Genomic DNA, 23,617 nt, shown 5'->3' on the forward strand with positions numbered 1-23,617 from the left:
CCCGTCTCTGCCTGTCCTCCCCTGTTTCTGTTGTGATTTCCCAGCTTCTGACCTCGGAATTCCTTCTGACCACGTCCCAGTTTGCTCCCTGTATTTTGCTACTACTCTCCTGGAACCCGGACCTTCGGCTTGTATTTTGACCTCGTCTCTGTCTGCCCCCGTGTACTGTCGTGCCCTCCTGTTGACCTTGGACTTTCTCCTGACCACGTCCCCACCTGATCCCTGTATTTTGATACGTACTCTCCTAGAACCCTAACCTTTGGCTTGTATCTCGACCTTGTCTCTGTCTGCCCCCATGTACTGTTGTACCCTTCTGTTGACCTCGGACTTCCTCCTGACCACATCCCCGCCTGCTCCCTGTATTTTGTACGTACTCTCCTGGAACTCTGAACTCCGGCTTGTATCTTGACCTAGTCTCTGTTTGCCCCCATGTACTGTTGTACCCTTCTGTTGACCTCGGACTTCCTCCTGACCACATCCCCGCCTGCTCCCTGTATTTTGTACGTACTCTCCTGGAACCCTGAACTCCGGCTTGTATCTTGACCTCGTTTCTGTTTGCCCCCATGTACTGTTGTGCCCTCCTGTTGACCTCGGACTTCCTCCTGACCACGTCCCCGCCTGCTTCCTTTATCTTGTATGTACTCTCTTGGACCTCGTGTCTGTCTGCCCCTGTGTATTGTCCTGCCCTCCTGTTGACCTCGGACTTCCTCCTGACCACGTCCCCACCTGCTCCCTGTATTTTGATACGTACTCTCCTAGAACCCTAACCTTCGGCTTGTATCCTGACCTCGTCTCTGTCTGCCCCCCGTGTACTGTCGTGCCCTCCTGGTTTATGATCTCGGCCTGTCTGACTACCTCTCCATTTACTGTATACCAGTGGGTCTAGCGCTATCTTGTGACAGTCATCACAGCAGTATTTTAGTAACAAGATGACATTTACAGGTTCCGTAGGAAGACTAAAAATATATTAAAAATGTAAACAAAATTTTCAAAAATATTAAATGTAAAAAGTCCAGTTGCCTCCTTAAAGGGAATCTGTCAGCAGGTTTTTTGGGAATTTTTTCCCTGTTTTTCCAATGCATTGTATGTTATGGTAAAATTAATAACAAAAACACAGCTCTTCAGTGACTTTGTCTATGTGGATGATCTTTTCTACTGAGCTATGTAAGGGGCATTTGAGAAAGATAATCGTTTATAACTGATGTGATTCTTGCATTCTCGCGGTGTCATTAAACCGTTTGACAAAACTTCTTGCAGTGACGACAGTGAAGATGGTCTGGATGAAAGCCCTCATCTTACAGAGTCTGAGGACCCCTCCCTGCAGGTGAAGGAGGAGCCGCTGTCGCCCCTGCTCGGAGACATATCCAGAGAAGGGATCTCCGGAGTCTTTCCCGTTAGCTCTCACAACGGAGTCCTGCAGCCGGGTTTGTCCTTTATCTGGGCCCACGAGACATTATTCTCTACTATTGTTATTAGAATTTCCGCTAATGTTTTTTTCCTCATATGTGTCTCCACAGAGATCAAGTCTGAGCAAGAAAGTCTGTACAACTTTTCAAAAGTAAAGAAAAACCGAAAATGGTTAAAAGTAAGTAAAAAATTAAAAATGCGGAAAAATTGCAAAAAAAGTGCAATTGCACTATTGTTTTTGTGATATTTTATTCACTGTGTTCACTATATGGTAACACTGATGTGTCGATGTGATCCCTCAGGTCAGTGCCAGTTCATAGACACCAAACATGTATAGGGTTTTTTTTATCTACGGCGTTAAAAAAAAATCAGAAGTTTGTCCAAAAAAAAAGCGGCGCACGTTTTGCGCCATTTTCCGCGACCCGTAGCCTTCTCAGTTTCCGGGATCTTTGGCTCAGTGACGGCTTATTTTTTGTGTCTCGAGCTGATGTTTTTAACGGTACCATTTTTGTGCAGATGCTACGTTTTGATCGCCTGTTATTGCATTTTGCACAAAATTTGCAGCGACCAAAATACGTAATTTTGGCTTTTGGAATTTTTTTGCCGCAACGCCGTTTACCGATCAGAATAATTGATTTAATATTTCGATCGGGCGTCTCTGAATGCAGCGATACCAAATGTGTGTATATATTTTTATTTTTTTAACTCTTTATTTTTCAAAGAAGCAAATGGGGGGTGATTTGAACTTTTTTTTTTATATTTTACTAGTCCCCCTAGAGGACTATAAGGATCAGCAGTCTGACCGCTCTTCCATATCTGCTGATCACAGCTATACAGCGTGTGATAGTGATCCATGTGTAATGTTATGTATCCATGTGTGATAGTGATCCATGTGTAATGTTATGTATCCATGTGTGATAGTGATCCATGTGTAATGTTGTGTATCCATGTGTGATAGTGATCCATGTGTAATGTTATGTATCCAAGTGTGATAGTGATCCATGTGTAATGTTGTGTACCCATGTGTGATAGTGATCCATGTGTAATGTTATGTATCCATGTGTCATAGTGATCCATGTGTGATGTTATGTATCCATGTGTGATAGTGATCCATGTGTAATGTTGTGTATCCATGTGTGATAGTGATCCATGTGTAATGTTGTGTATCCATGTGTGATAGTGATCCATGTGTAATGTTATCTATCCATGTGTGATGGTGATCCATGTGTAATGTTGTGTATCCATGTGTGATAGTGATCCATGTGTAATGTTATCTATCCATGTGTGATGGTGATCCATGTGTAATGTTGTGTATCCATGTGTGATAGTGATCCATGTGTGATGTTATGTATCCATGTGTGATAGTGATCCATGTGTAATGTTATGTATCCATGTGTGATAGTGATCCATGTGTAATGTTATGTATCCATGTGTGATAGTGATCCATGTGTAATGTTGTGTATCCATGTGTGATAGTGATCCATGTGTAATGTTGTGTATCCATGTGTGATAGTGATCCATGTGTAATGTTGTGTATCCATGTGTGATAGTGATCCATGTGTAATGTTATGTATCCATGTGTGATAGTGATCCATGTGTAATGTTGTGTATCCATGTGTGATAGTGATCCATGTGTAATGTTATGTATCCATGTGTGATAGTGATCCATGTGTAATGTTGTGTATCCATGTGTGATAGTGATCCATGTGTAATGCTGTGTATCCATGTGTGATAGTGATCCATGTGTAATGTTATGTATCCATGTGTGATAGTGATCCATGTGTGATGTTTATGTATCCATGTGTGATGGTGATCCATGTGTAATGTTATGTATCCATGTGTGATAGTGATCCATGTGTAATGTTATGTATCCATGTGTGATAGTGATCCATGTGTAATGTTATCTATCCATGTGTGATGGTGATCCATGTGTAATGTTATGTATCCATGTGTGATAGTGATCCATGTGTAATGTTATCTATCCATGTGTGATAGTGATCCATGTGTAATGTTATGTATCCATGTGTGATAGTGATCCATGTGTAATGTTATCTATCCATGTGTGATAGTGATCCATGTGTAATGTTGTGTATCCATGTGTGATAGTGATCCATGTGTAATGTTATCTATCCATGTGTGATAGTGATCCATGTGTAATGTTGTGTATCCATGTGTGATAGTTATCCATGTGTGATAGTGATCCATGTGTAATGTTATGTATCCATGTGTGATAGTGATCCATGTGTAATGTTATGTATCCATGTGTGATAGTGATCCATGTGTAATGTTATCTATCCATGTGTGATAGTGATCCATGTGTAATGTTATCTATCCATGTGTGATAGTGATCCATGTGTAATGTTATGTATCCATGTGTGATAGTGATCCATGTGTAATGTTGTGTATCCATGTGTGATGGTGATCCATGTGTAATGTTATGTATCCATGTGTGATAGTGATCCATGTGTGATGTTATGTATCCATGTGTGATAGTGATCCATGTGTAATGTTGTGTATCCATGTGTGATGGTGATCCATGTGTAATGTTGTGTATCCATGTGTGATAGTGATCCATGTGTAATGTTGTGTATCCATGTGTGATAGTGATCCATGTGTAATGTTATGTATCCATGTGTGATAGTGATCCATGTGTAATGTTATGTATCCATGTGTGATAGTGATCCATGTGTAATGTTGTGTATCCATGTGTGATGGTGATCCATGTGTAATGTTATCTATCCATGTGTGATAGTGATCCATGTGTAATGTTGTGTATCCATGTGTGATGGTGATCCATGTGTAATGTTATGTATCCATGTGTAATGTTATGTATCTATGTGTGATAGTGATCCATGTGTAATGTTATGTATCCATGTGTGATAGTGATCCATGTGTAATGTTTTGTATCCATGTGTGATAGTGATCCATGTGTAATGTTATGTATCCATGTGTGATAGTGATCCATGTGTAATGTTATGTATCCATGTGTGATAGTGATCCATGTGTAATGTTGTGTATCCATGTGTGATAGTGATCCATGTGTAATGTTGTGTATCCATGTGTGATAGTGATCCATGTGTAATGTTGTGTATCCATGTGTGATAGTGATCCATGTGTAATGTTGTGTATCCATGTGTGATAGTGATCCATGTGTGATGTTATGTATCCATGTGTGATAGTGATCCATGTGTAATGTTGTGTATCCATGTGTGATGGTGATCCATGTGTAATGTTATCTATCCATGTGTGATAGTGATCCATGTGTAATGTTATGTATCCATGTGTGATAGTGATCCATGTGTAATGTTGTGTATCCATGTGTGATAGTGATCCATGTGTAATGTTATGTATCCATGTGTGATAGTGATCCATGTGTAATGTTGTGTATCCATGTGTGATAGTGATCCATGTGTAATGCTGTGTATCCATGTGTGATAGTGATCCATGTGTAATGTTATGTATCCATGTGTGATAGTGATCCATGTGTGATGTTTATGTATCCATGTGTGATAGTGATCCATGTGTAATGTTATCAATCCATGTGTGATGTGATCCATGTGTAATGTTGTGTATCCATGTGTGATAGTGATCCATGTGTAATGTTGTGTATCCATGTGTGATAGTGATCCATGTGTAATGTTATCTATCCATGTGTGATAGTGATCCATGTGTAATGTTGTGTATCCATGTGTGATAGTGATCCATGTGTAATGTTGTGTATCCATGTGTGATGGTGATCCATGTGTAATGTTATGTATCCATGTGTGATAGTGATCCATGTGTAATGTTGTGTATCCATGTGTGATAGTGATCCATGTGTAATGTTATGTATCCATGTGTGATAGTGATCCATGTGTAATGTTATGTATCCATGTGTGATAGTGATCCATGTGTGATGTTATGTATCCATGTGTGATAGTGATCCATGTGTAATGTTATGTATCCATGTGTGATAGTGATCCATGTGTAATGTTATGTATCCATGTGTGATAGTGATCCATGTGTAATGTTATGTATCCATGTGTGATAGTGATCCATGTGTAATGTTATGTATCCATGTGTGATAGTGATCCATGTGTGATGTTATGTATCCATGTGTGATAGTGATCCATGTGTAATGTTGTGTATCCATGTGTGATAGTGATCCATGTGTAATGTTATGTATCCATGTGTGATAGTGATCCATGTGTAATGTTGTGTATCCATGTGTGATAGTGATCCATGTGTAATGTTATGTATCCATGTGTGATAGTGATCCATGTGTAATGTTATGTATCCATGTGTGATAGTGATCCATGTGTGATGTTATGTATCCATGTGTGATAGTGATCCATGTGTAATGTTGTGTATCCATGTGTGATAGTGATCCATGTGTAATGTTATCTATCCATGTGTGATAGTGATCCATGTGTAATGTTATGTATCCATGTGTGATAGTGATCCATGTGTAATGTTGTGTATCCATGTGTGATAGTGATCCATGTGTAATGTTGTGTATCCATGTGTGATAGTGATCCATGTGTAATGTTGTGTATCCATGTGTGATAGTGATCCATGTGTAATGTTATGTATCCATGTGTGATAGTGATCCATGTGTAATGTTATGTAACCATGTGTGATAGTGATCCATGTGTAATGTTATGTATCCATGTGTGATAGTGATCCATGTGTGATGTTATGTATCCATGTGTGATAGTGATCCATGTGTAATGTTGTGTATCCATGTGTGATAGTGATCCATGTGTAATGTTATGTATCCATGTGTGATAGTGATCCATGTGTAATGTTGTGTATCCATGTGTGATAGTGATCCATGTGTAATGTTATGTAACCATGTGTGATAGTGATCCATGTGTAATGTTATGTATCCATGTGTGATAGTGATCCATGTGTGATGTTATGTATCCATGTGTGATAGTGATCCATGTGTAATGTTATGTATCCATGTGTGATAGTGATCCATGTGTGATGTTATGTATCCATGTGTGATAGTGATCCATGTGTAATGTTATGTATCCATGTGTGATAGTGATCCATGTGTGATGTTATGTATCCATGTGTGATAGTGATCCATGTGTAATGTTATGTATCCATGTGTGATGGTGATCCATGTGTAATGTTATGTATCCATGTGTGATAGTGATCCATGTGTAATGTTGTGTATCCATGTGTGATAGTGATCCATGTGTAATGTTATGTATCCATGTGTGATAGTGATCCATGTGTAATGTTGTGTATCCATGTGTGATAGTTATCCATGTGTGATAGTGATCCATGTGTAATGTTATGTATCCATGTGTGATAGTGATCCATGTGTAATGTTATGTATCCATGTGTGATAGTGATCCATGTGTAATGTTATCTATCCATGTGTGATAGTGATCCATGTGTAATGTTATGTATCCATGTGTGATAGTGATCCATGTGTAATGTTGTGTATCCATGTGTGATAGTGATCCATGTGTAATGTTATGTATCCATGTGTGATAGTGATCCATGTGTAATGTTATGTATCCATGTGTGATAGTGATCCATGTGTGATGTTATGTATCCATGTGTGATGGTGATCCATGTGTAATGTTGTGTATCCATGTGTGATAGTGATCCATGTGTGATGTTATGTATCCATGTGTGATAGTGATCCATGTGTAATGTTATCTATCCATGTGTGATAGTGATCCATGTGTAATGTTATGTATCCATGTGTGATAGTGATCCATGTGTGATGTTATGTATCCATGTGTGATAGTGATCCATGTGTAATGTTATGTATCCATGTGTGATGGTGATCCATGTGTAATGTTATGTATCCATGTGTGATAGTGATCCATGTGTAATGTTGTGTATCCATGTGTGATAGTGATCCATGTGTAATGTTATGTATCCATGTGTGATGGTGATCCATGTGTAATGTTATGTATCCATGTGTGATAGTGATCCATGTGTAATGTTGTGTATCCATGTGTGATAGTGATCCATGTGTAATGTTATGTATCCATGTGTGATAGTGATCCATGTGTGATGTTATGTATCCATGTGTCATAGTGATCCATGTGTAATGTTATGTATACATGTGTGATAGTGATCCATGTGTAATGTTATGTATCCATGTGTGATAGTGATCCATGTGTAATGTTATGTATCCATGTGTGATAGTGATCCATGTGTGATGTTATGTATCCATGTGTGATGGTGATCCATGTGTAATGTTATGTATCCATGTGTGATAGTGATCCATGTGTGATGTTATGTATCCATGTGTGATAGTGATCCATGTGTGATGTTATGTATCCATGTGTGATAGTGATCCATGTGTAATGTTATCTATCCATGTGTGATGGTGATCCATGTGTAATGTTGTGTATCCATGTGTGATAGTGATCCATGTGTAATGTTATGTATCCATGTGTGATAGTGATCCATGTGTAATGTTATCTATCCATGTGTGATGGTGATCCATGTGTAATGTTATGTATCCATGTGTGATAGTGATCCATGTGTAATGTTATCTATCCATGTGTGATGGTGATCCATGTGTAATGTTATGTATCCATGTGTGATAGTGATCCATGTGTAATGTTATCTATCCATGTGTGATAGTGATCCATGTGTAATGTTATGTATCCATGTGTGATAGTGATCCATGTGTAATGTTATCTATCCATGTGTGATAGTGATCCATGTGTAATGTTGTGTATCCATGTGTGATAGTGATCCATGTGTAATGTTATCTATCCATGTGTGATAGTGATCCATGTGTAATGTTGTGTATCCATGTGTGATAGTTATCCATGTGTGATAGTGATCCATGTGTAATGTTATGTATCCATGTGTGATAGTGATCCATGTGTAATGTTATGTATCCATGTGTGATAGTGATCCATGTGTAATGTTATCTATCCATGTGTGATAGTGATCCATGTGTAATGTTATCTATCCATGTGTGATAGTTATCCATGTGTGATAGTGATCCATGTGTAATGTTGTGTATCCATGTGTAATGTTGTGTATCCATGTGTGATAGTTATCCATGTGTGATAGTGATCCATGTGTAATGTTGTGTATCCATGTGTGATAGTTATCCATGTGTGATAGTGATCCATGTGTAATGTTGTGTATCCATGTGTGATAGTGATCCATGTGTAATGTTATGTATCCATGTGTGATAGTGATCCATGTGTGATGTTATGTATCCATGTGTGATAGTGATCCATGTGTAATGTTGTGTATCCATGTGTGATGGTGATCCATGTGTAATGTTGTGTATCCATGTGTGATAGTGATCCATGTGTAATGTTGTGTATCCATGTGTGATAGTGATCCATGTGTAATGTTATGTATCCATGTGTGATAGTGATCCATGTGTAATGTTATGTATCCATGTGTGATAGTGATCCATGTGTAATGTTGTGTATCCATGTGTGATGGTGATCCATGTGTAATGTTATCTATCCATGTGTGATAGTGATCCATGTGTAATGTTGTGTATCCATGTGTGATAGTGATCCATGTGTAATGTTATCTATCCATGTGTGATAGTGATCCATGTGTAATGTTGTGTATCCATGTGTGATAGTTATCCATGTGTGATAGTGATCCATGTGTAATGTTGTGTATCCATGTGTGATAGTGATCCATGTGTAATGTTATCTATCCATGTGTGATAGTGATCCATGTGTAATGTTATCTATCCATGTGTGATAGTGATCCATGTGTAATGTTGTGTATCCATGTGTGATAGTTATCCATGTGTGATAGTGATCCATGTGTAATGTTGTGTATCCATGTGTGATAGTGATCCATGTGTAATGTTATGTATCCATGTGTGATAGTGATCCATGTGTGATGTTATGTATCCATGTGTGATAGTGATCCATGTGTAATGTTGTGTATCCATGTGTGATGGTGATCCATGTGTAATGTTGTGTATCCATGTGTGATAGTGATCCATGTGTAATGTTGTGTATCCATGTGTGATAGTGATCCATGTGTAATGTTATGTATCCATGTGTGATAGTGATCCATGTGTAATGTTATGTATCCATGTGTGATAGTGATCCATGTGTAATGTTGTGTATCCATGTGTGATGGTGATCCATGTGTAATGTTGTGTATCCATGTGTGATGGTGATCCATGTGTAATGTTATGTATCCATGTGTAATGTTATGTATCTATGTGTGATAGTGATCCATGTGTAATGTTATGTATCCATGTGTGATAGTGATCCATGTGTAATGTTTTGTATCCATGTGTGATAGTGATCCATGTGTAATGTTATGTATCCATGTGTGATAGTGATCCATGTGTAATGTTATGTATCCATGTGTGATAGTGATTCATGTGTAATGTTGTGTATCCATGTGTGATAGTGATCCATGTGTAATGTTATGTATCCATGTGTGATAGTGATCCATGTGTAATGTTGTGTATCCATGTGTGATAGTGATCCATGTGTGATGTTATGTATCCATGTGTGATAGTGATCCATGTGTAATGTTGTGTATCCATGTGTGATGGTGATCCATGTGTAATGTTATCTATCCATGTGTGATAGTGATCCATGTGTAATGTTATGTATCCATGTGTGATAGTGATCCATGTGTAATGTTATGTATCCATGTGTGATAGTGATCCATGTGTAATGTTGTGTATCCATGTGTGATAGTGATCCATGTGTAATGTTATGTATCCATGTGTGATAGTGATCCATGTGTAATGTTGTGTATCCATGTGTGATAGTGATCCATGTGTAATGTTATGTATCCATGTGTGATAGTGATCCATGTGTAATGTTATGTATCCATGTGTGATAGTGATCCATGTGTAATGTTGTGTATCCATGTGTGATGGTGATCCATGTGTAATGTTATCTATCCATGTGTGATAGTGATCCACGTGTAATGTTATGTATCCATGTGTGATAGTGATCCATGTGTAATGTTGTGTATCCATGTGTGATGGTGATCCATGTGTAATGTTATGTATCCATGTGTGATAGTGATCCATGTGTAATGTTATGTATCTATGTGTGATAGTGATCCATGTGTAATGTTATCTATCCATGTGTGATAGTGATCCATGTGTAATGTTGTGTATCCATGTGTGATGGTGATCCATGTGTAATGTTATGTATCCATGTGTGATAGTGATCCATGTGTAATGTTATGTATCCATGTGTGATAGTGATCCATGTGTAATGTTATGTATCCATGTGTGATAGTGATCCATGTGTGATGTTATGTATCCATGTGTGATAGTGATCCATGTGTAATGTTGTGTATCCATGTGTGATAGTGATCCATATGTGATGTTATGTATCCATGTGTGATGGTGATCCATGTGTAATGTTATGTATCCATGTGTGATAGTGATCCATGTGTAATGTTGTGTATCCATGTGTGATAGTGATCCATGTGTAATGTTATGTATCCATGTGTGATAGTGATCCATGTGTGATGTTATCTATCCATGTGTGATAGTGATCCATGTGTAATGTTGTGTATCCATGTGTGATAGTGATCCATGTGTGATGTTATGTATCCATGTGTGATAGTGATCCATGTGTAATGTTATGTATCCATTGTGATGGTGATCCATGTGTAATGTTATCTATCCATGTGTCATAGTGATCCATGTGTAATGTTATGTATCCATGTGTGATGGTGATCCATGTGTAATGTTGTGTATCCATGTGTGATAGTGATCCATGTGTGATGTTATGTATCCATGTGTGATAGTGATCCATGTGTAATGTTGTGTATCCATGTGTGATAGTGATCCATGTGTGATGTTATGTATCCATGTGTGATGGTGATCCATGTGTAATGTTATGTATCCATGTGTGATAGTGATCCATGTGTAATGTTGTGTATCCATGTGTGATAGTGATCCATGTGTAATGTTATGTATCCATGTGTGATAGTGATCCATGTGTGATGTTATGTATCCATGTGTGATAGTGATCCATGTGTAATGTTGTGTATCCATGTGTGATAGTGATCCATGTGTGATGTTATGTATCCATGTGTGATGGTGATCCATGTGTAATGTTATGTATCCATGTGTGATAGTGATCCATGTGTAATGTTGTGTATCCATGTGTGATAGTGATCCATGTGTAATGTTATGTATCCATGTGTGATAGTGATCCATGTGTGATGTTATGTATCCATGTGTGATAGTGATCCATGTGTAATGTTATGTATCCATTGTGATGGTGATCCATGTGTAATGTTATCTATCCATGTGTGATGGTGATCCATGTGTAATGTTGTGTATCCATGTGTGATAGTGATCCATGTGTAATGTTATGTATCCATGTGTGATGGTGATCCATGTGTGATGTTATGTATCCATGTGTGATAGTGATCCATGTGTAATGTTGTGTATCCATGTGTGATAGTGATCCATGTGTAATGTTATGTATCCATGTGTGATAGTGATCCATGTGTAATGTTATGTATCCATGTGTGATAGTGATCCATGTGTAATGTTGTGTATCCATGTGTGATAGTGATCCATGTGTAATGTTGGAATTACCTTGCTTTCATTAATGTAGGTTATTGTGGGTGTAATTACAGCACCTATAGTTAAAATTGTACAGCCAGACAAAGCGTGAAACATGTAAACTATACAAGGGGCTGCTGATAAGTCTTTGGCTTTACCCAGAAAGAAACGGAGCTAGGATGATGAAACTCTCCATTTCTTCCACATTCTCTCCACTGATGACCACACACTTCTTACACCGGTATTCCAAGTTCTGTAAGCCTAGCAAAAAGAAGGATTTCGGTTGTGCCTCAAACCAGGCATTTATAGCAGCCATGGCATCAGAAATGGGGTGAAATTTGGTACCTTGAGGTGTTTCTTCAGGTTTGGAAACAGATGATAGTTGGAGGAAGCTAGATCTGGTGAATAAGGTGGGTGGTCACCAGCTGAAGCCCGGCTCTGCCAGTGTTACCATGGTCGCTTGTGCGGTGTGAGCGGAGGCGTTGTCTTGCAGGAACAAGATTCCTTTGGACAGCTTCCCGCGCCTTTTGGCCTTCAGAGCTGCCTTCAATTGGTTCAAAAGTTCAGTGTAATACATTGCATTGATGGTGGAACCCTTTTGAAGGTAGTCCACTAGCAGCACACCCTCCTTATCCCAGAACACAGACGCCATCACCTTAGTGGCTGATTTTTACCCCCTGATCTTCTTTGGACGAGGAGAACCACTGTGCCTCCACTCTTTTGACTGCTCCTTGTTTCCAGGGTCATACAAATAAATCCAGGTCTCATCAATAGTGACCGGTCGCTCCAGAAAGTTCTTATCAGTCCAGAAACGCTGACAAATGGATCGGGAAGTTGTCACTCGCTGCTTCTCTGATCTGTTGTCAGACATTTGGGGCCCATTTGCAGAAGCTTCCTCATGTCCAAATGTTCATGGATAATGACACAAACACGTTCCCGGGAAATCCCCATGATGTCTGCTATTGCTTTAGCTGAAATTCGTGGATTCTCCAGTATGAGGTTGTGCGCAGCATCGAGGATCTCCGGAACAACAACCACTCTCGGGCGTCCAGGACGTTCCTCATCATTGGGGCTGAAGTGGCTCGTTTTACATTTGGCAACCCAGTTCTTACCTGTGGAATATGAAGGGCATTGATCCCCCAATGTCTGCGACATATCACCATGAATATCCGCCGCGGACTTTCCTTACAGAAACAAGAATTTTATCTCTCCTCTGCTCTCAGATGCTGTGAATATCGCATTAGACTCCGCCATTTTGTTTTCCCGCGTGTGTAGAACACTGTTGTCATAAGCAACAAACGCAACATTTTGAAAACCCTTATTAGACACATAAGGCTTTCATGTGATGTAACATTCATTACCTTATAAACAGAAAAAGATCATAAAGCCAAAGACTTATCAGCAGCCCTTTGTAGAGTGTATACTTCTTTGGTAAATAGACAGTACAAGGACTTTGTATACAGAGTCAGTCACAGTATCCTCTCCCACCGCCCCAACGCACATTTTGTAAATTACACCAGTCTTTTACTATCGCTTTGAATCCATATTTAATAATGAATAAATTTAAAGGCACTGACACATTATTGGTAAAATATGTGCACCATTATTTAGGGCTCAGACCTTGTCAGTCTCCTATACCTGTTAAGCAATTGTACACACTGTTTTCATTTTAGGAACTTATTTGAATTAAAAATTGAATTTTAGGCCCTATACGTTTCTTGTTGTTGTATTGTGTAGTCTGTATCAGGTAAAGTAAAAAAATATACATGTGTGTATATGTATGTGTGTGTGTGTGTGTGTATACATACATACATACATACATACATACATACATACATACATACATGATGTACTTGACTAGTCTAAAGTTCTAACTTGAGAAATAACCAACTTTTTTATACAGGTATGCAAGTCATGAGCACAGTACATGTAAAAAATAAGCAACTTTGTGATATATCTTAATATGACTGATCTTTAAAGGGGTGGTTCACCCATATTTTTTATTGTCTAGATCGATATTATATTGAGAAACAATGTTTCTCTCAAATACCTTGTGTTGTCAATAGTGCCTGTGAGAGGCGCTATTGCAGACCGCTGCTCCCCGTCCAGTGACGTACCCGTCCAATGCTGCCTCGTCACATCCGTGCAGCCGGCTACAGTCTTCCAGACTCTGAGCTGTGAGCGGTGTTTCACTGCTGTCACAGCCCATTTGCTCCCCCCTCTCCTCCCTCCTCCCTCCTAGCACGGCACGTCTCCTGCACCCACCTCCTCCTCCCTCCTCGCAGAACGCTGCAAGCAAGAGACGTGCTAGGAGGGAGGAGGAGCAGGGAGCAGATGGGCTCAGAATGTAGCCGGCTGCACGGATGTGACGAGGCAGCATTGGACGGGTACGTCACTGGATGGGGAGCAGCGGTCTGCAATAGCGCCTCTCACAGGCACTATTGACAACACAAGGTATTTGAGATAAACATTGTTTCTCAATATAATATCGATCTAGACAATAAAAAATATGGGTGAACCACCCCTTTAATTCTCAATTTACAGGTACAATCTGTCTTCAGTTTCATTGAAACTTCCCCATTACTGAGAGAGATTAATGTTGGTGCTTACACAGTTCTACGTGGAACTGTAACTGTCATGGCAGGAGAACTTGCAGCAGAATGTCTGCCTCTAGCTCTTCCCTCCTCATTTCAGGACAACTTTCAGCAGAATGTCTGCCTCTAGCTCTTCCCTCCTCATTTCAGGAGAACTTTCAGCAGAATATCTGCCTCTAGCGCTTCCCTCCTCATTTCAGGAGAACATGCAGCAGAAGGTCTGCCTCTAGCTCTTCCCTCCTCATTTCAGGAGAACTTGCAGCAGAATGTCTGCCTCTAGATCTTCCCTCCTTATTTCAGGAAAACGTGCAGCAGAATGTCTGCCTCTAGCTCTTCCCTCCTCATTTCAGGAGAACATGCAGCAGAAGGTCTGCCTCTAGCACTTTCCTCCTCATTTCAGGAAAACTTGCAGCAGAATGTCTGCCTCTAGCTCTTCCCTCCTCATTTCAGGAGAACTTGCAGCAGAATGTCTGCCTCTAGATCTTCCCTCCTTATTTCAGGAAAACATGCAGCAGAATGTCTGCCTCTAGCTCTTCCCTCCTCATTTCAGGAGAACTTGCAGCAGAATGTCTGCCTCTAGCGCTTCCCTCCTCATTTCAGGAGAACATGCAGCAGAAGGTCTGCCTCTAGCGCTTTCCTCCTCATTTCATGAAAACTTGCAGCCGAATGTCTGCCTCTAGCTCTTCCCTCCTCATTTCAGGAAAACTTGCAGCAGAATGTCTGCCTCTAGCTCTTCCCTCCTCATTTCAGGAAAACGTGCAGCAGAATGTCTGCCTCTAGCTCTACCCTCCTTATTTCAGGAAAACATGCAGCAGAATGTCTGCCTCTAGCTCTTCCCTCCTCATTTCAGGAAAACTTGCAGCAGAATGTCTGCCTCTAGCTCTTCCCTCCTTATTTCAGGAAAACGTGCAGCAGAATGTCTGCCTCTAGCTCTTCCCTCCTCATTTCAGGAGAACATGCAGCAGAATGTCTGCCTCTAGCTCTTCCCTCCTCATTTCAGGAGAACTTGCAGCAGAATGTCTGCCTCTAGCTCTACCCTCCTTATTTCAGGAAAACATGCAGCAGAATGTCTGCTTCTAGCTCTTCCCTCGTCATTTCAGGAAAACTTGCAGCAGAATGTCTTCCTCTAGCTCTTCCCTCCTCATTTCAGGAGAACATGCAGCAGAATGTCTGCCTCTAGCTCTTCCCTCCTCATTTCAGGAAAACTTGCAGCAGAATGTCTGCCTCTAGCTCTTCCCTCCTTATTTCAGGAAAACGTGCAGCAGAATGTCTGCCTCTAGCTCTTCCCTCCTCATTTCAGGAGAACATGCAGCAGAATGTCTGCCTCTAGCTCTTCCCTCCTCATTTCAGGAGAACTTGCAGCAGAATGTCTGCCTCTAGCTCTTCCCTCCTCATTTCAGGAGAACTTTCAGCAGAATGTCTGCGTCTAGCTCTTCCCTCCTCATTTCAGGAGAACTTTCAGCAGAATATCTGCCTCTAGCGCTTCCCTCCTCATTTCAGGAGAACTTTCAGCAGAATATCTGCCTCTAGCGCTTCCCTCCTCATTTCAGGAGAACTTGCAGCAGAATGTCTGCCTCTAGATCTTCCCTCCTTATTTCAGGAAAACGTGCAGCAGAATGTATGCCTCTAGCTCTTCCCTCCTCATTTCAGGAGAACATGCAGCAGAAGGTCTGCCTCTAGCACTTTCCTCCTCATTTCAGGAAAACATGCAGCAGAAGGTCTGCCTCTAGCGCTTTCCTCCTCATTTCATGAAAACTTGCAGCCGAATGTCTGCCTCTAGCTCTTCCCTCCTCATTTCAGGAAAACTTGCAGCAGAATGTCTGCCTCTAGCTCTTCCCTCCTCATTTCAGGAAAACGTGCAGCAGAATGTCTGCCTCTAGCTCTACCCTCCTTATTTCAGGAAAACATGCATAAGAATGTCTGCTTCTAGCTTTTCCCTCGTCATTTCAGGAAAACTTGCAGCAGAATGTCTGCCTCTAGCTCTTCCCTCCTCATTTCAGGAAAACTTGCAGCAGAATGTCTGCCTCTAGCTCTTCCCTCCTTATTTCAGGAAAACGTGCAGCAGAATGTCTGCCTCTAGCTCTTCCCTCCTCATTTCAGGAGAACATGCAGCAGAATGTCTGCCTCTAGCTCTTCCCTCCTCATTTCAGGAGAACTTGCAGCAGAATGTCTGCCTCTAGCGCTTCCCTCCTCATTTCAGGAGAACATGCAGCAGAAGGTCTGCCTCTAGCGCTTTCCTCCTCATTTCATGAAAACTTGCAGCCGAATGTCTGCCTCTAGCTCTTCCCTCCTCATTTCAGGAAAACTTGCAGCAGAATGTCTGCCTCTAGCTCTTCCCTCCTCATTTCAGGAAAACGTGCAGCAGAATGTCTGCCTCTAGCTCTACCCTCCTTATTTCAGGAAAACATGCAGCAGAATGTCTGCTTCTAGCTCTTCCCTCGTCATTTCAGGAAAACTTGCAGCAGAATGTCTGCCTCTAGCTCTTCCCTCCTCATTTCAGGAGAACATGCAGCAGAATGTCTGCCTCTAGCTCTTCCCTCCTCATTTCAGGAAAACTTGCAGCAGAATGTCTGCCTCTAGCTCTTCCCTCCTTATTTCAGGAAAACGTGCAGCAGAATGTCTGCCTCTAGCTCTTCCCTCCTCATTTCAGGAGAACATGCAGCAGAATGTCTGCCTCTAGCTCTTCCCTCCTCATTTCAGGAGAACTTGCAGCAGAATGTCTGCCTCTAGCTCTTCCCTTTTCATTTCAGGAGAACATGCAGCAGAATGTCTGACTCTAGCTCTTCCCTCCTCATTTCAGGAGAACATGCAGCAGAATGTCTGCCTCTAGCTCTTCCCTCCTCATTTCAGGAGAACTTGCAGCAGAATGTCTGCCTCTAGATCTTCCCTCCTTATTTCAGGACAACGTGCAGCAGAATGTCTGCCTCTAGCTCTTCCCTCCTCATTTCAGGAAAACGTGCAGCAGAATGTCTGCCTCTAGCTCTACCCTCCTTATTTCAGGAAAACATGCAGCAGAATGTCTGCCTCTAGCTCTTCCCTCGTCATTTCAGGAAAACTTGCAGCAGAATGTCTGCCTCTAGCTCTTCCCTCCTCATTTCAGGAGAACATGCAGCAGAATGTCTGCCTCTAGCTCTTCCCTCCTCATTTCAGGAAAACTTGCAGCAGAATGTCTGCCTCTAGCTCTTCCCTCCTTATTTCAGGAAAACGTGCAGCAGAATGTCTGCCTCTAGCTCTTCCCTCCTCATTTCAGGAGAACTTGCAGCAGAATGTCTGCCTCTAGCTCTTCCCTCCTCATTTCAGGAAAACGTGCAGCAGAATGTCTGCCTCTAGCTCTTCCCTCGTCATTTCAGGAAAACGTGCAGCAGAATGTCTGCCTCTAGCTCTTCCCTCCTCATTTCAGGAGAACATGCAGCAGAATGTCTGCCTCTAGCTCTTCCCTCCTCATTTCAGGAGAACTTGCAGCAGAATGTCTGCCTCTAGATCTTCCCTCCTTATTTCAGGAAAACGTGCAGCAGAATGTCTGCCTCTAGCTCTTCCCTCCTCATTTCAGGAAAACGTGCAGCAGAATGTCTGCCTCTAGCTCTACCCTCCTTATTTCAGGAAAACATGCAGCAGAATGTCTGCCTCTAGCTCTTCCCTCCTCATTTCAGGAGAACTTGCAGCAGAATGTCTGCCTCTAGCGCTTCCCTCCTCATTTCAGTAGAACATGCAGCAGAAGGTCTGCCTCTAGCGCTTTCCTCCTCATTTCATGAAAACTTGCAGCCGAATGTCTGCCTCTAGCTCTTCCCTCCTCATTTCAGGAAAACTTGCAGCAGAATGTCTGCCTCTAGCTCTTCCCTCCTCATTTCAGGAAAACGTGCAGCAGAATGTCTGCCTCTAGCTCTACCCTCCTTATTTCAGGAAAACATGCATAAGAATGTCTGCTTCTAGCTCTTCCCTCGTCATTTCAGGAAAACTTGCAGCAGAATGTCTGCCTCTAGCTCTTCCCTCCTCATTTCAGGAGAACGTGCAGCAGAATGTCTGCCTCTAGCTCTTCCCTCCTCATTTCAGGAGAACTTGCAGCAGAATGTCTGCCTCTAGCGCTTCCCTCCTCATTTCAGGAGAACATGCAGCAGAAGGTCTGCCTCTAGCGCTTTCCTCCTCATTTCATGAAAACTTGCAGCCGAATGTCTGCCTCTAGCTCTTCCCTCCTCATTTCAGGAAAACTTGCAGCAGAATGTCTGCCTCTAGCTCTTCCCTCCTCATTTCAGGAAAACGTGCAGCAGAATGTCTGCCTCTAGCTCTTCCCTCCTCATTTCAGGAGAACATGCAGCAGAATGTCTGCCTCTAGCTCTTCCCTCCTCATTTCAGGAAAACTTGCAGCAGAATGTCTGCCTCTAGCTCTTCCCTCCTTATTTCAGGAAAACGTGCAGCAGAATGTCTGCCTCTAGCTCTTCCCTCCTCATTTCAGGAGAACATGCAGCAGAATGTCTGCCTCTAGCTCTTCCCTCCTCATTTCAGGAGAACTTGCAGCAGAATGTCTGCCTCTAGCTCTTCCCTCCTCATTTCAGGAAAACGTGCAGCAGAATGTCTGCCTCTAGCTCTTCCCTCGTCATTTCAGGAAAACGTGCAGCAGAATGTCTGCCTCTAGCTCTTCCCTCCTCATTTCAGGAGAACATGCAGCAGAATGTCTGCCTCTAGCTCTTCATTCCTCATTTCAGAAGAACTTGCAGCAGAATGTCTGCCTCTAGCTCTTCATTCCTCATTTCAGAAGAACTTGCAGCAGAATGTCTGCCTCTAGCTCTTCATTCCTCATTTCAGAAGAACTTGCAGCAGAATGTCTGCCTCTAGCTCTTCATTCCTCATTTCAGAAGAACTTGCAGCAGAATGTCTGCCTCTAGCTCTTCATTCCTCATTTCAGAAGAACTTGCAGCAGAATGTCTGCCTCTAGCTCTTCATTCCTCATTTCAGAAGAACTTGCAGCAGAATGTCTGTGTCTGTCTCTAGCTCCCTTCTTCTTCATAGAATTTAAAAAAAAGAACAACTTGTCATCTCCTCTCTCAGTAATAGGAAATTCTGTCTTCACTGAATACTGATTTGTACTCGGGAATTGAAATCAGTCCAGGAGGTGGGGGATGCAAGTGTCTCTGATAATACATACATACACAACGTGTCTTTAAGTTCACTTGTGCTTTTCACTTTATGAAATAAAAACTAAGATGCCAGATGCTCCTTTATGTTTTAGTTGTCACTAGTTTGCTTCTGTTTGTAGAACATACTCCTGAACGAGGACACCAGTGACTCGGAATCTGTAAGTGATGAAGACGATGAATATTCTCTATCTAAAGATGAGCTCTATGATATGCTCCGGATGCACAAATACAAAAAGCTCCACCAGAACAAATATCACAAGGACAAAGAGGTATTTTATCTCCTAACCTCATAGTCTTCTGTATCTTCAGCGTGTACCTTCATGTACTAATCACTTTTAGGATAGCTACATCCAATAGGTGGCGCTGCGCTAGAGTTTGTCTCCTGTCCTGGAGAGACAATTTGTATACTAATCACAAAAAGATAGGGATATTTGGTTTTCAGATTAAATTTATAGAAAACGTAAAAGGTTGACTCTACAGTGATCTATATACCCCCAAAAAATGTCAATCTCTCAGTAACTTGTCATGCGTCCTTGAGTATCAGATACAGCTTGACGACGATATCTCCTGCTGGTCACCAATGGAGTGTTCTCTGCGGAGGCCGGTGTCTCTCAGGTCATTGAGGTTCTGAGGTACAGAGTTACGGCCTCTACACAGCGACTCAGCTGATCCCGTAGGTTTCCTATGGGATTCAGGTCTGGAGAAAGTGCCGGCCGCTCCATTTGAGGTCCTCCAGTCTCCAGCAGCCGTTCCCTAATGATGTGACCTCGATGATCTGGAGCATTGTAATTCATGAAGATGAGATTAGGCCGGTGTGGATCATGTAGAGGCACAATGACTGGACTAATGATCTTATTCAAGTAGTAGGGGCTTGTTGCAAATTGTAGGACAGTTCTGTATTGACTAGACACCACCACCAAAGGCGCGTCTGGTGACACCAGTGGCTGATACATGGAGCTCTCCTTGACGTCTCTTACATCGTTGGTGGCCATCAATTCTGCACAGGGTAAATCGCCTTTCATCAGTGACCAGCACTGAGGCCACTGGTCCCTCGTCCAGCATAAATGCTCCCTGGTGCACGCACCAGTGGTCAGGTTCCCTTTGCAGATCGTCTAGCAGACAGACCACGCTGATGTAAATGATTTCGAATGGTCTGATGCGAGATGGCTCTCACCTTCCTTGAATGTGCCTGGGGTTGTGTTGCATCTGGTTCTGAAGTGCACTGTTCACAATGAAGCAGTCATCAGTGTGGGATGTGGCCAAAGGACATCCACTTCTCTGCCTTTCTGTGACTCTTCCAGTCTCTCAGTATCTCTGTACAACCTGCTGGTGACACTCTGTGACACCATAAGCTCAGTGACCACTTCCATCTGAGAACATCCTGCTTGGAGACTCGCAATAGTGAAATACTGCTGATCAATTGTTAGGTGTTGTCTTGGTCTCATAATGTCAAAATGTGAATAGCCTGATGAGGAGGACGGTTAAATACTAATTCTAATTGAACTTCAGCATTTATTGGGCGACTCATGGATCAAACACCTGTTGTGAATTTTGCCATTAAGCTCCTTGTTAGAGAGCATCAAGTTGTGCAAAAAGTCGTGAAACATTGAACAGTTGGACATGAGCATCCAGAAGGTCAGAGAAGGTCACATTAGGGTCAGAGTGCATTTTAGGATCATCCTGAAATTTCACCCAAAAGCCAAATTTCCTGAACTGTTTGTGAGTAGTGTATGTAATAGAAATTATGGAAAATAAATAGGCATTGCTTCTAGATCTACATTTTGCATTATTCTTGTCTCATATATGCTCGGCTAATTCCTGCCGTCCCATAGAGGATCGGTGCTCCAGGTGCGGTCTCCTCCCCTACACCAATCAGAAGAGCCCTTTTCTTGCATTCGGTTATGGAACTTGCAGTTGTTCCCCCCCCCCAAAATCAGGACGTTATCCCCTATTCGGTGTACGGATTTGACACCCAAACACCCCTCACCAACACTCCGGCCTGTTGTTGCCGCTGGCCTTTTGGACATGTACCTAGCAATGTTTGTTCAGTCCTTTTTAGGAAGGGGGGAATTGTGGTTGAACACGGTAACAAAAGTTCATGAAAAGGTATAAAGTGGACGATAGAAGAAAAAGTGACCATGGCGATGGATGAGGTGGTGTCAAATAAAAAATATATGCCCCATCATCTGGTGATAAGAGTGTGGAGCCACAAGGAGCCGCACCGCCAGTGATGTTGCGATGATGTCACCTTAATCAGGCACTCTGATACCCAGTGTCATGGCTAGCGAGCAGGGGGACTGCATTGTGTGTCCTACAGGAACGCTACCATCAGAAATTGATGTCTTGATTACATCAGAGTTTCATATTTTCTTCATCGTTCCTTATGGGAGACCCAGACCATGGGTGTATAGCTTCTGCCTCCGGAGGACACACCAAGTACTACACTAAAAGTGTAGCTCCTCCCTCCGAGCATATACACCCCCCCGGATGACAAATCCAACCAGTTCAATGCTTTGTGTTCAGGAGGTCACACACACACATGCATTCTCTGAATTTTGATTTTTGATTTTTGATTTCAAAGATTTGGAAGAAAAGCGGGTCCAATCTGGACTCCCGGCATGTCCCTTCTCACCCCACTGTGTCGGCGGTGCTGTTAAGGTTGATTTCAGGGCTGGAGCCTTCACATGCCGCGCTCCTTCACCATCCCCTGAGGCTCTGGCTTGAAGTGGGAGCCATCACGGTTCTCACTGCTTTGCAGGAGACCGGTCTCCATCCGCAGCCCTTTCAGGATCCTGCCGGACGGAGCGATCACCCCCCAGGGACCTGGCACCTGCGTCTCACAAGCTAAGTACTGAGACGTTATTACCACAGAAAGTGGTCTTTCCAGGGGTCCCTTGTACTTTATTTGTGGGGGAGAGTGTGTTATATGTCTTTGTTAACATTTCCGGCCGGTTCTCCAGTTTTCACTGGAGAACCGCGCCGATGGTGCCTGCACGCTGGCCGCATGTTTAAATCTAGGCCCCGGCTTCGCCTGAGGCCTAGTTTCGATTTCACTGCCCCTGCATGTCAATCATGCAGAGGGACAGTGCGGCTCCGCCCAGCGGCTGTTCAGCACAGGGAAGGGACACTCCTCACTGAGGAAGGATTCCCTCCCCTGTATACCTCATTGGCCCTCCGGATCCAGCTCTCAGAGTAGGCCCCGTCCCCTCTCCTCGCTCACGGCGCCATTTTCTCAGTGTTCTCAATGTCTGCATAACCACATTGTGACAAATGGGGGCCTGGGCTGGGGGATCTGGAGGGCACAGAGATGTCTCTATGTAAACGGTCTGGCAAGCCACAACCTCCGGTTGTGCAGCTGCTTATATACCCTGTTTATATACTCTGCTGGGGGTCTTTCTGGACAGAGCCCCCACTTCTGCAGCATGTCTCACATCAGAGCAGGGCTGCAAGGCTGTTCTTATTATGCACTGCATGTAGGCTCGTACTGCCTGTACCGAGCACATAACCACATTGTGATGCCTGCTCTAACATAGTGGTCCCTCAGCCTGGAGGCTTATCCCCAGTGGTCCCACCGGCTGCTCCGGCTCCGGTGGCTGAACCCCCGGCTTGGGTAGAATTCCTCTCTCCAGGGGACAGCTGTCCCGGACACTGCTGAGCATGCATCAGCCCCCTTCTAAGGGCGCTTCTGCTGCTACGGCTCGCTCAGCAAAGCTCACAGAGGATTCTTCATCTGGTCTCAGACCCCGTCCTCCTAAAATGGAGACGCAGGGTCCCCTTTCCCTCCTCGCCCTGCGGCTCTGATTCATGAGCTGACTCGCAGGACAAGGAGGATGCCTTTACTGGGGGCTCGGACGCTTCTCCATGTACCCCATTGATCTGTCCGAAAGTGACGCAGATGCTAATGATTTGATTGCGTCCATTATATTTGTACTGGACCTCGATCCGCCGGTATCAGGGGAGCACCCCTCTCTGGCAGA

General features: G+C 42.7%; 1 protein-coding gene across 1 annotated transcript in view; it reads left to right on the forward strand.

The window, feature by feature from the left end:
• Positions 1-23,617, forward strand: part of INO80 (INO80 complex ATPase subunit) — a 322,016-nt gene that overhangs the window by 37,704 nt on the left and 260,695 nt on the right. The window contains exons 3-5 of the mRNA XM_075331242.1: positions 1,258-1,424; positions 1,518-1,585; positions 19,760-19,909. Of these exons, the coding sequence (XP_075187357.1) occupies positions 1,258-1,424; positions 1,518-1,585; positions 19,760-19,909 (385 nt within the window). The remainder of the gene's footprint in view (positions 1-1,257; positions 1,425-1,517; positions 1,586-19,759; positions 19,910-23,617) is intronic.

Source organism: Anomaloglossus baeobatrachus, chromosome 12, assembly GCF_048569485.1.
Source record: "Anomaloglossus baeobatrachus isolate aAnoBae1 chromosome 12, aAnoBae1.hap1, whole genome shotgun sequence".
NCBI lineage: Eukaryota > Metazoa > Chordata > Amphibia > Anura > Aromobatidae > Anomaloglossus > Anomaloglossus baeobatrachus.